Genomic DNA, 13556 nt, shown 5'->3' with positions numbered 1-13556 from the left:
TCAAAAATAAAACTTCAATTTAAAATAAATGTAATAATTAATAAATTTTAAAAATCTTATGTGGCGTCACATTACCTTAGCAACAGATTAGTTTTAATAAATTATTTAGTTTCTATGGAAAATCAAAATGGCCACTTTTGAGATTTGAAAAAATTTGATTAAAATTTGAATATAAAATGTTACTTTATTAAAAATTTTGTTATTAAATTAAAATATATTTCTTTTTGAATTAATTTCTAATTAAATTTAAACGAAAAACGTTATTTTTCTTTTATTAATTTTTGTTTTACTATACTCCTGTTAGGCCTAACCATAATTTCATGAATTTTTTTTTAAATTACAGATTAATGAACATCGAAAAGAAGTGATGAATGATCTTGAAGTAAGCATATTTTATTTTTATATAAACAAAGAACATGACATTTGACAGATCTAAAATTTAAAAATATAGCATAAACATTTTCATATTTCTCAAAAAGCATTAAGACTTTTAAATAGCAACTAATCTGATCACAAATACTTATAAAAATTAATGACTGTTTTAGCTTACATTACTAAGAGAACACATACAAAACTATACATTTGTAGACATACGTAAACAGTATATAGAATACATAGATATATAATAGACTATCAATATGGTGAATGATTTAGCTCAGTTCCCTGTATCGCGAGTACACTATAGCCTGCATAAAGGATGTTACAAATAAAGTGAATCCCATAACTTGGGAACGACTAAAGATAGGAGGATCAGATTATGGCCAAACGTGGAGCAAAGGTCCTATGGGTCCTAAATTTCTTACCAAAGTCTAAAGTTACGTGGAGTCAAAAACGATGCCATCGGAAAGTATGTGAAAATCTAAACAATGTTTACTTTGGGGTAAATTACGATAACTTGTGCCATTGTAAAGTAAACATAAATATGTAAGCCATGAAAGGTGGAGAGGCAAGCATTGTAAACAAGTGCAACTGTGCCGTGCTGTTAAAGCTGACCACAACACATGCACATGGCTGTAATAGGCTGTTATGGAAGACAACAATGTTAACATAATTTCGGAAAGTAATGCTGTGTCCATAAAACTTACATCATACCAATATCGATATCAAAATTTTGGTTTATTACAGCCCTACTTAGGGTAATTTGGGCAAAGAGTAATAAACACATGTACTAACAACAGTTGGGCCTGTTTATACGCTTGCTTGTCTGCTTGTTAGCCTTTCCTGACTTACACGGTTATGTTATCTTTTCCCATATTTTCCGGTGGCACCATTTTTGACCTTAGGACCTTAGGTGGTACCATTTTTGGCGATAAGTCCCTCATAGAACCCAATAATCCAGATATCCCCAAAACATACACTCACCAACTTTTGGACATATATAGCTTGATTGCACTTAGTTTATCTGTAATTAGTCCGATTTTCCCAACTTCGGTTATTTCCAAGTTATGGGAATGACTCGCTTTATTTGTAACACGTCTATATACAGAAAATATATAGATATAGATTGACTATGTATCAATGTAAGTTCTGTACATAAAGCTAGAATTTTGTACACGAGAGCTCATTATGTACAAAATCCTACGTTATGTGAACTTTTTCTTTCAATTTTTCATACAGAAAGTACAGAAAAATTCATAAAATTAGAAAAAAATGTAGAGTATTGATAGAAATATGCTATTATATATTCAAACCTATAAGCCGAATAGATAAGTCATGCTTAATAATAAATTTGATAAGCACGTCTATCTGTTGAGGGAGCAAAATAAATGTTGATAGTAGCAAAACATCTGTAAGTAAAAAATGATAGTAAATTTGAAACTTCGTATCATTATTTTTGTTTTTGTTAGTTATTTAATTAATGCGAAATTTGTTTAAAACGTTCATAACACGTACCAAAAATAAAATAAAAATCCATTTAAAAACTTTATATTTTTCACTTCTAATTGGTATTCTCACTAACTACAATGAATAATCACATTATATACCCACTTTCATGCTTAATTTGTAATTATTTATGCTAAAGAAATAGCTAAATGTTAATATAGGGCCTATATATACACTTCAGTTTATAAATTCTACCGTATTTGTATGTTTATACATAAAAATTATCGAGAAAATTGCGTATTTCTTTTATATAAAATGAATTTAGAAGAAGTGAGGTTCAATAATGTTAAATTATTGTTATATTATATTTAAATATTATTATTAAATAATATTCAATTATTATTATAATTGTCAAAATTTAATTCTTAATTACCTTATCACAGATTTTTTTAAGTTAATTAAAACATGTTTAATTAATTAGGATTTTTTTAACATTGCTCAATAGAATTAGTGCCTTATCTACAGTTATTTTTTTAAAATTATAACAGTTTTTATCTTCCAATAGTAGTATTTCAGATTAAAACACGATTAGGTCATTGGTTACTCTGTATAGAAACAATGAATCAGGCAATCACGTGGGGAATTTAGATATAAAATCGAAATCGTTTCTGTTGTAGAATACATTAGACAACTTCAAAAAGAAATTGTAACATGTCGACTATATACGAGAAAGTACTAGAAAGTGAACGTATAGCGAATACCCTAAACAATGAAGATATAGAGGAAGCAATACAAAAAATTAGGGATATTTACAAGAACATTCGTAATACAAGATGTCTACCTGCCATCAATTACAATGAACCACGATTCAGATGCGCTTACGTCTATTACTTTGCAGGTTGTCACACTTCGTCCCTCGTGAGCGAGTTGTCCAAATTCAGTTACCAACATAATAATAAATACCAAGAGATGATGCTGTATTGTAGATCTTCTCTGAAAGTTTGCAGTTTGGGTGGAGGACCCGGTTGTGATTTGGTTGCTTTGCTGTACACTAGATATTTTTATGGTGGTACCGTCTACACCAGAGAGATACGTTGTATAGTGGTAGATCTGTTCGGCGGTTGGGGGGAATCACTGGAACACGTACGTCAGAGCTTCCTGAATACCATAGGAAGTGTGTATCAGAAAATGAAGGTCTTCGAATTTAATCTTCTTGAAGCTAACCTATGCGATCCGCAGGTTGAACCGGGTGTGAAGAAAGCTATAAGAGAGGCGCACATCATAACTATGGTTAAATTTGTGTCCATAATCCCCTCCAAGAAGTACGAAAATATGAAATGTTTAAAGGTAAATCGCCTAATTTTTAATTTAATTAGATTTATTCCTCTGTAATGTTTAATTATTATTATTATTATTCCGTAGAGAATATTTACTTTTATGAAGAGAAAAGCATTTATAATTTACTTGGATAATCTTCAAGGTGATTTATATGATAAAGTTGTGGAGGAAGCTGAAAATTGTGGACTGAATATGATATGGAGATCCCAGAGTTACAGAAGTCCTGAGGAGGAGAAAAGTGTATTTAGCAGCAACACTCTGAAGGTGAAAGCTTTGAAGCAAACGGCGATCGACGTAGTTGTGTGGCAGAAGGCATGATTGACACTTTTATTATTCTCATATAAACACATTTATTGTTTAATGTACCCTTCGCAACCATGATTATATGGCAGCCTTTACGATTGGCAGCACCATCGCTTTGTACACGGGAATGCGATTATGTTGCCAAGTCCTTAACAAGTTTTTCCCTATAGCCTATACCAACCACACTTTCCCACTAGCTTGGGCCAACGTTCCCAAGATTTTCCGTTGTCTGATAATATAACCATATGGGAGGTATATGTAACGCGTGACTATTGTTCTAGAAAGTTTTAATTGTGGTTACAATGTAGAAACACATAAATTTTTATGAATCTTAACATTTATTATTCATTGTTTTAATATTAACATGGCTCCGAATTTAATAAAATATTAATATTATTGTTCTATTTTACTTCTTTCTAATTACACAACACTGGACACTGTGCTCCCCCTAAGAAATATGCGTTTCCTGGCAAAAACCTTTGGGTCACTGAAATCCCTGCCATCTATGATCTAATGGTGCCCTGTGGTATCTAAGGGATCTATCATATCACGTGCTCCCAGATAAGCCCTTCTGTCGCTTCTGTGTGAAGGTCATAATTGTTTCTGACATCCAAACAAAATAAAAAACAAAACTGAAAAAAATACATATAACTAAAATCAAAAAAGTAAATCCTAAACAGAACAATCAACGACTGCAGATAACACGGGAACAATAAATAATAAATAATTAATCATTATTAAAACACAGACACGTGCTTTTACATATATTCGAATATAAAATAATCCGCATTCGATTACACTCAGAGGGTGCCAGAAGTGAGATGGACTGAGGCCAAGTACAAAACTATACATGGCTCCACCCTCGCCGAAAGTCGTAAAAATATAAATAAAATCGATAAAACAAAGAAAACACTTTTTTTCACCATTTTTTTTAACATAAAATTCTTAAATGTTTGGACCCTCTGTATCCAAAGCCAGGCCTGCTGTCCTTCTGTTAGGACCGCTTTCTTATATCTACATTCAAACCTCGATGTACCGTTCATCAAAATATCGCGCTAGATCGAAGTAATTCAAATAGACGTTAACATAAGTTTGAGATTTGAGTTTTTAAAGCCTCACAATCTCGTTTATAATATATCTCATACTTGCTTTACGAGATGGTGCTATATCGAGGTTTGACTGTACGGTTAAATATATAAATTCGAATACACCCATACACATTCTTAAGCACTCATCGGTATGTACTGTACAGTACAGTAATGAGATGTATTTATACACGTACTGCGGAATCTTAATATAGTGATCACCCGATATAGTTAATAATTGGTCAGTGTTTATTTATTATTATTGCTTTAGCTCAGTTCTTTGAGAGTTCATTGTACTGTACAGTACCTCTACTTGTATATTCACGGGTCTCACGATTATTTATAATAAATTACAGAAAATTTGATTATAGGGAAGCATGATCTATGATATTATTAATTGATAGTGATTATACCAATTATCAATCGTTCTATTCTTTGTCAAATACACAAAAACACACGAAGAGGGCCTTCAAATAACAATAAAGCCAGGAATAATGACACCCAGAAGAATTAGAATAACATCGTGAGTAATTAAGCACCCAACGCAAATATTCATGCCTTATAAGTGTTTCTATTATGGACGATGAATGGCGTATGAAATCACCTCCATATAACGTCGCCACTCGTTACAAAAGGGTGTGCCATAAGGCCAGGCGTAGGAAGCGATGTGACATATAACGCTCTCCCTATTGTGAAAATTAACTGTTAATTTATAATTATATTGATTTAATAAATTAAATCTAAATAATTTTTAAAATTTACTGTATTTATAGGTAAAATTTAATTTTTTTTTTCTTTATTTAGAAAGTACATCACCCGAAACCTGTTGAAGATTAATGGATTATTTAAAGCAAGAGTAAAAGTAACTTTTTAAATATCCTTGAAGGGTGTCCCAAATGTTAGTTCACCGTTAAAAAACCTTGAAATTTTTTATCTTTATCAAATACTTACAGACCTTAAGTAGTACAAGCTCAATAATTTTTGTCACTAAGCTCAAAGTTCAACATGGTAAACTGACTTTTGGACACCTGTATAAGCTGAACACCAATTATCTTTAAACTAGCAAACTTAACACTTATACTATGAAGAAATAAAAGCTAAATATTGTAATTATATGTGAATATTTCGTGTTAGAAAGTAGACAGACACTTGATTTATCGACATAAAACTAGAACAACAAAATACAACGTCATTCTCCACCCCACAACAGCAAATTTATTGCATACTTATCAGTTTTGCATGCTCACTTATGAGCTTCGACATGAAAATTTTCATGGTATAAATCGGTTTTGTTTTTAATTAAGGGGTACTTTCCTCTTGTAAATGAAACCTAACACGTCAAACACCCACCTTCTCTTCCATTTTATAAATCCACACTCAAGTAGAGGGTTATTTACTACCTGACATTATGAATGTTTTATATACCTGTCACTCCAAAATTTATAAGGATAAAATAATGTTGTCCATGTCTGTTACGTTAATGTTAATGTGTATATAAAGATATATATATATAATTAATCTACGATATATAATTCAAGTAACACGGAAAAGATGGAAGCACTGGCATTAATTACTCTCCGTGACTCGTAAAATGTGCATTGTTCGAAGTGTTAACTGCCTGAAAAGCTGGGTTTGGTGCTGGATAACACTTAATTTACGAGGCAATTACGTCAGGGGTATAAATTTTCAACATGGATCTGTATCTGGATAGACTGATCGTTACAAGAAGGTAGAATTTTTTTTCCGGTTTGATAATTGTAAATTTGTCAAAAAATCAGTGTAATTTGATTAGATTTTCGTGTCGTCTTCAATGTAATCAATTGAAACGTTGTTGTTTCCAAGAGAAACGCCTTTCTTTCTGGTTCTTTTCTTTACAAAAGCTGGAATTCCTGTTTTGACTTAAGTTTTCAAAATTTCAGTTAAATTATCTGTACATATCTCTAGTTTACTTAATGCCTTTATCTAATAGAAAATTCTCTGGAAACAATTGACAATACTTTCTCTTCCCATACCATACAATTATCTTTTTCATGAATACAATAAGCTTATTTTGTGTAAATAAACAATAATAGGCATGGTCATTCCCTCCACTTTCTGGAAAAATCACCAGCCAGCTGCCCTCGTGAGAAAAAGTAAACAACAGAACTGTCATCTCCCCTCGAGCTTCCTAAAAAGTGAGCAAAATAACTGTCATCTCTCTCATTTCTCGGTGTAAAAATCAACAGGATAAATGCATCCTTGCTAATACTCTTACACATAAAAAAGATGTACGATACAACACTACACCACGAGCAGGAGACGTATCGTTGTGTAACATCCTATTGAATTATTATTCGAAAATATAAGCTTGAAACTTTAACTAACGATAATGAATTGCGTATCAACTGTTGTTTCAAACAGAAAATCTTCATTCTAGTGTCTGTGAATTCAAACCATCATACAGTTTATCCGCAGAGTACAGAAGATTTTTAAGAAAACGCTATTTAAAACTAACTTTATTGATGATTTCACAGAGATAACTCGCGGAATTTAGTGTAAATTAATGATGAAAAAATGCCAAATAAATTATAAATCCAGTACAGTTTATCATATCTGTTGTGTTAAAAAGGTTCAAATGTGGGCTAACAGGTAGATTCACTTTTATACACTCAATATAACGAATACGATAAGCTGAAGATAATATTAGACAACTACAGGACGAATAGAATGTTTGATATGTGATATACACAGTAAATATTCTACATTGTGTTAAATATGAGGAAAACAAACACCATACTTAAGTAACATGTGTTGAGGTTGTCACGTGGTACGAAGTCGCGTTTGTACCACGTGACAACCTCAACATATTTAATTAAAGATGTGTTTCAGACTAACGAAACCATTAACAAGCAATGAAATTGCTTATATATTTAATTATGCTATATATTTGTGTTAATTAACATACAACAATGCTGAATAGGAATACAGTTAAGGTCTGTCTGTCAGTATCAAATGAAAGTGCAGTTTTAAAGGAAAATATTTTGATCGGGTGAACGGTTTATTTTTATTTATTTTTTTTTTTTTGAACGAACAGACCTATGGAAGTGGGGTATTGGGACGGTAAACTGATCATGCCCAGATGAGACCCTAACGGTAATATTTGGAAGTTAACACCCCTATCTCAGAAACCATGAAAGAAACAGAAAAAATAAATTAGAAGTTTCAGAGTTTCATCGTATTAGTAAAGAGCATGACATTCCATAGAAATGAATGATGCAAAGATTGGAAATTAACACAGAATGTTATAGAGCTGATATATATATATATATTATCAGCTCTTTATAACATTCTGATATATATATATCACATAATAAAACTTGAAAATATATATATAGGCCTATATCTTCGAGTTTTATTATGTGGGCACGATACCGTTGCTCTTCTGATCCTGTATTGGTGGAAGAAGGTCTCCAGAAAGAAGAATTTGTGATGGTCCTCGAGCTTAGTAAAGATGGACAAACGACTACGCTTCTTCACGAACAAATTGTCGACTCGATGTAAAGATGCTACACTATGCAATAGACGATTTACATTTTCTACTGTAACTGGAAATATGATTGGGTTTTTCTTCTGTAGTGTTACGACCTATTTCTGAAAAGAGTCCTGGATTTTGCTCTATTATGTCGCCAATAGTTCATTGGAGCATCCTTACTAGTTTCACAAAGGTAACATCCATCAGCAATATACGTTGTAGTCGGTATGCTTCAAGTGGATGAGTCAGGTGGATGCTTCAAAGACGAGTGCCAATGGCATTCTTCGTAGAACGAGCAATTATTTATTGTGACATGGTCACAATGCCGGGATGCCATTTTTAATCATATTTTTTAAATTTCTTTAATTTAAAATATATGCTCTCCACCTCAAATTAGTAGTGGCTTTCCCTCGTATATCACATTTTTTCTTTAACAATAGAGTCGTGCCGGTCATCAATCTAACACCTTTTGAGGGAAGATTTTTGAATCGAAATAACATGACTTTCGGTTTGCATCAGTAGTTCGTATATACTGAATCGCGGCCTTCTGTCCGTAACGTTTTCTTATCTTGTCTGTTCTTTCATCTATCTAACTCCGTTCTGAAGGTTAAGAAAAGACAGACGGGTGAGGACAGTGGGAATTTATAGATTTACAATTTTTTCAAATTGCAGCTCAATTACTCGCCTCAATTTTCGTAACCTGTTATTAATATAAGATAGGAGGGATAAAAGTAATACATTTCCAAATTTATTACAAACAGCATTATTACACGCGAAATGAGGGAAGAAAAAGAGCGCCAAAACTAACAACACCATTCTCTCTCTCCAAAGATACCCGCTGAAACTCTCAGCGCCTCCTCCAAAACGTCCTTTTTAGAGACAACGGGAATGAAGCCGAACAAGTATACTTCTATTGGTATAATAATAATAATAATGCAGTAGTGTGTCTGTAATACGACGTAAACGGGACCGGTAGTGTCTGATAACCGGATTTTGTATGTACTTACGTATTGTACAATAAAAAATTCACTTGGTTCACGATTGTGAACAAACTAGCGACTGACAATACATGTGACAATACATGTACTTCCCGAGTGTAAAACACACTTCACAAAACATTTTTTATTATATGTTGCCGGGAAAGTTAAGCAACTCGTTGCTCCGCTTGTTGCTAGATTTTTAAAATTGAAAAACTATCTATGAATTGAAATTTTAAAAAATCTCACATGAAACGAATGTAAAATGTTTTAAATTTTCACGTGAAATGATTGTGAAAATTCATGTGAAAATTTTAAATTTTATTTTGAATGAAATTTTAAAAATTTAAATAATTTGATTATTTTGTTAAGTTACGGCAACCGCAACACTTGGGCGATCTGCCTAAGGGGAATGCGTTCCGGGGGGGTCTTTTTAAGGGTAACTGGCCTATATTCAGCCGTTACAGACGTGGAGAAAACCCGAAAATCTCCACATGGCATGGCCAGCCCGTCCCGGACAGCGCGAACCCACGACCAAACTCCCAGTGTTCAGGGAACGGAACTGCTTGTCCATTGGTGGGCCAAATAATTTGATAACTCAACATTTCTATATTTTTAGATAATTTTTGACTCGATTTGTGTATGTGCGAGGAAAGAATATAATCCACATGTTTTTCACAGCTTTTACCTTCAGTGAAAACTGTACGGGTGGGTTTATCGAAATGGTGTCAACAGAAGCAGAAAACCACGGTTTAGCACTGGTTTTTTATGTAAAACATGTCAACATGTAGAAAAGAACTTCAATTTTTCTGAATACGAAGTACCCGAAGAATCATTGAAAGTGACTTCAGTAATTATTGTCGTCTTGAAGAATTATTAAAATTTTATTTCTAATTTCTCTCTAGCTTCAAACGTAAAAACAAATAATTAATTCGGGCATTCGCAAATTAAACTGAAATTGTTCACTTAAAATAAATTAAAATGGAATCAGATTTAAAAACAAAATGCGAAATTTATAACGAAAATGAAATCTGTACAGTAAAAATTCAAGTTTAACTTTTTATATGAGAGATTTAATGTTTATATTTAAACAGTATTTAGAATATTTCAAATAGTACTTATACAAAGTAAAGTTCAAAAGAATAACGTACTTCAATTTGTGAAGCAGCCTTTACAATAAATAGTTTGTTCAAGCTTTCAGCGTAATACTCACCCTATGAGTATAACCTTTATTTTCTGTCTCCCAAATGTAACACGAACCTATCAGTGGCTGAGTGGATAAAACCATTGAACATGGGTCGTGGGTTCGCTTCAGGCTAACGGGCTGGCCAAGTGGAGTTTTCTGGATTTTATTCGCGTTTATAACACCTAAATGGGGGCCAGTATCCTTCCTGGCGGCATCCAAACAAAAAGTAACACTTGCAAATAAATGAAAATTACAAATTCCTTTATTGCTCTCTAGTGGATCCGAGTTTGAATACCTTTCTATTTTCTATGAGAGGAAAAGAAAACATTATGAGATGTGGCTGCATACGACATAGTTAAGATGCGTAGACTCAGAGAAAATGAATATTAGTTTTTAAGTAACAAAATTCTTAATTTCCACTTGGCAATTTTGAATACTGACAAAAATATAATAGCATGTGACCATAAAAATTGTTGACAGAAGTTGCTTTATTTTTCATTTTCACTCACTTTCCTAAGAACGGTCTTTTTAATCATACCCATAATGGATTCGTCCAGACCAACAATGGAAGCAGTTGGGCCTCCACACATCCGGGACAGACTACCCCGAAAAATTCCTAAGGTTGCTCTCCCGGAATCGATCCCGAATCTCTCAAAGCGACGGGAATTCTACAAGAATTACTAATTTGCATTATAACGGATGCATATGATTTACGAGTGCATACAGCTCCTGTCTGTGTACCACGAATTATGCTTGCAAATATAGTACACTACAAGTTGATGGACTTCCACTAAATTTAGTGAAGTTTGAACTGTGAAAAGCATGTCTACGACTTGGCAACAGTGCCGGTAATGCCCGAGAATTGACTGGTGTTGGATAACTGGACGTGTCTGGACATTAACGGCCGGATTGCATTGTATTCACATCTTTATCGATGCGTTAAACATTTTTGTTAAGTGTTAAACAGTCACTTAACATAAGAAAACTTGGCAATTACAAAAAAATCAAACATGCAAACTCACTGTTAAGCTAAGCCATGAATTAATTCATTCAATAAATAAGCTTGCGTGAAGACAATTTCGTGAGTTACAGGTTTCAAAACCGAATCAACGTAAGTATCAGATTAAATTTTATCAAAACGAAACCGAAAACGGTTTAAATTCCGCTTATTTCTTTTATCGAATTCAATAATCCTGAAATCGCAAATGATAGCATTGTTTACAATGGATACAAATGGATTGTGACTTATAAATCACGTGATGAAATTAAGAATAAATTGGATACGGTTTCGATTTTGTAAATACTTTAGACGCTAATAGACAGTGGATGCTATCATAATGTACGAAGAGGTGCTGAACAAAGAGAGAGAGGAATTCAACGTGAGTGAAGCTCAAATAGAGAAAGCTTTGTGTGAAATTCGAAATGTTTACAGAATAATACCCTGCAAGAAATACCTACCTGGCATCGATTACAATCGATCATCGTACAGATGTGCCTATATATATTATTTTGGTTATTACCACACTGCCATGGTAGAATACCTGTTGCTCAAGTTCAAGAATGAGAAAGAATCCAAGTTTAACGATATGATGATGTACAAGAACTTCAACATGAACATTTGCAGTTTGGGCGGAGGTCCGGGATTCGATTTAATTGGGCTTTTAAAAGCCAGATCGTACTTTGTACGGATGTGCATGAAGAAACTGAAATGTACTGTGATTGATCTGTGTAATGGTTGGGAAATCTCCCTACGCCACGTGCGTCAGAGCTTTTTAAGTGGCGTAGGAAGTACTTACAATAGTTTTCAGGTTTTCGACTTTGATCTGGTAGAGGCTAATCTGTGTAAGCCTCTAGAATCAAATGTGAAGCAAGTCATCGCTGAGGCTGACGTCGTCAACATGGTCAAGTTTGTATCGGCAGTACCCTGTGATGGCAAGCGTAATATGGAATATTTACATGTAAGTCATTGTATCGAAACTGTAGGCCTACTTACATTAAGTAAGCGCTTATCTTTGCTCATTCTTATTGCAGAGAATATTTGCTTTGATGAAGAAAAATGCGTATGTATTCTATGTAGATAATATCAACGGTGAATTTTACAAGATGGTAGCTAAAGTAGCGGAAAAATATTCTTTAATACTCGTGTGGAACTCTGAACATAGGAAATTGGAAGTGCAAAGACCCATTTTTATTCAAAACAATTTTAAAAGCAAAACAATGAAAGGTACTTCAGTAGTTGCAGCAGTATGGCAGAAGATTGACTCTCCTTTATGATGACTGATTTATTGAAGGTACGTTACTGATCTCAAATTTTTCCTGTTGATAATGTTTATGTAAATAATCAGCTTTATCCTACGGCCGCTTCATTCTATCGCTCTGGGAACCCAGAATTTAATCCTGGCAAGCAAAACCAGGAATTTTTCATGTGTGATATGTCTCGGGTACCTCAATCTTCGTCTTTCATCATTTGGCAGTCACAGTTTTGGGCCTGCCCGAACCAATGAGGGACATGGAAAAATGTCCTTGCGATGCCAGAGAGCGGAAACAATCTAAAATAAACTTGCTACATAAGATTATGCTCAAGCTGAAGCTATTTTTTTATCATTATTTTTATTGTAATAGAAATAAAATTACCTCATATTTTACCACTGCTAAACCTGTACATTATATAGTTAAATAATAAAATATTTTAAGGTATTAATAATTACCGTGTTATATCTGGGAGCATAAGAATGAAGATTAAATATGCTTTCATCCAATTATAATAACTGATTGAGCATTAAAATTTATGTAAATTAAAATTGTACTGTACAGTATATACAACAATAATGAAATATCATATACGGTGGTAACTCAGAACTCTAATTCAATTCGTTCCTAGAGGGCATTCAAGTTCTAAAGCAATTCTTTCCATAAGGAATAAGGTAAAGTAAATTAATGCATTTCCAAACCCGAAAAATGCCCATTTTAATTCTAAAAATATCATAGTACACGCTAAATTAACACAAGTAAATGCCCGAATTAATGCATAAAACAACGAGCAATTATTTATTGTGACATCGTAATAATGCCGGCCTGCAATTTTTAATCATATGTTTAATTTATTTAATTTAAAATATATGCTCTCCACCTCAAATTAGTCATGATTTGCCCCTGTGCATCATATTTTCCTGTTAGCAACAGAGTCTTGCCGAATAGATAAAACCAGTATTCTGTAAACCAGACACTCGAACAGGTAGGGATGTCCAACACTTAATATTTTGATGTGGCCCACTACACCCTAAATTAGGTACATCTTATTTATTTTGGTAAAATATGTCGTAAAAATTATT

General features: G+C 33.2%; 2 protein-coding genes across 8 annotated transcripts in view; both read left to right on the top strand.

Annotated features, from left to right (window-relative positions):
* The first annotated feature begins 73 nt into the window (after positions 1-73).
* Positions 74-6395, top strand: LOC111627685. Of its 6 annotated transcripts, none has more exons than XM_023371298.1 (5): positions 74-178; positions 344-382; positions 2723-3171; positions 3247-3474; positions 5355-5972. In XM_023371298.1, the coding sequence occupies exons 3-5, from the start codon at positions 2794-2796 to the stop codon at positions 5385-5387; spliced, it is 639 nt and encodes a 212-aa protein (XP_023227066.1). In that variant the 5' UTR covers positions 74-178; positions 344-382; positions 2723-2793; the 3' UTR covers positions 5388-5972. The 6 variants fall into 6 exon arrangements, with proteins under 6 accessions (XP_023227066.1, XP_023227067.1, XP_023227062.1 ...); XM_023371299.1 differs by having other exon boundaries at positions 75-178; positions 3064-3171; XM_023371294.1 differs by lacking the exons at positions 74-178; positions 344-382 and adding an exon at positions 6089-6395 and having other exon boundaries at positions 2322-3171; positions 5355-5412.
* A 4679-nt stretch (positions 6396-11074) lies between these two features.
* Positions 11075-13556, top strand: part of LOC111627687 — a 10152-nt gene continuing 7670 nt past the window's right edge. The window contains exons 1-2 of one of the 2 annotated variants that reach the window (XM_023371303.1): positions 11075-12182; positions 12256-12880. In XM_023371303.1, coding sequence (XP_023227071.1) covers positions 11562-12182; positions 12256-12498 — 864 coding nt within the window. In that variant the 5' untranslated portion in view covers positions 11075-11561 and the 3' untranslated portion in view covers positions 12499-12880. Of the gene's footprint in view, positions 12183-12255; positions 12881-13556 lie in introns of those variants that run through there. The other variant, XM_023371302.1, reaches the window with a different exon arrangement.

Source organism: Centruroides sculpturatus, unplaced genomic scaffold (genome assembly GCF_000671375.1).
Source record: "Centruroides sculpturatus isolate CEXI.00-Female unplaced genomic scaffold, Cexi_2.0 scaffold546, whole genome shotgun sequence".
NCBI lineage: Eukaryota > Metazoa > Arthropoda > Arachnida > Scorpiones > Buthidae > Centruroides > Centruroides sculpturatus.
The sequence above is the reverse complement of the archived record's forward strand: the minus strand, read 5'-3'. Positions and strand labels throughout refer to the sequence as shown.

What these genes read in the sequence shown, in the direction of transcription:
- LOC111627685 (XM_023371294.1), top strand. Translation starts at nt 2,536, where the DNA reads ATGTCGACTATATACGAGAAAGTACTAGAAAGTGAACGTATAGCGAAT. An exon ending in AAAATATGAAATGTTTAAAG is followed by an intron (nt 3,172 to 3,246) that starts GTAAATCGCCTA and finishes ATTATTCCGTAG; the next exon opens with AGAATATTTACTTTTATGAA. An exon ending in ACGTAGTTGTGTGGCAGAAG is followed by an intron (nt 3,475 to 5,354) that starts GCATGATTGACA and finishes TTCTTTATTTAG; the next exon opens with AAAGTACATCACCCGAAACC.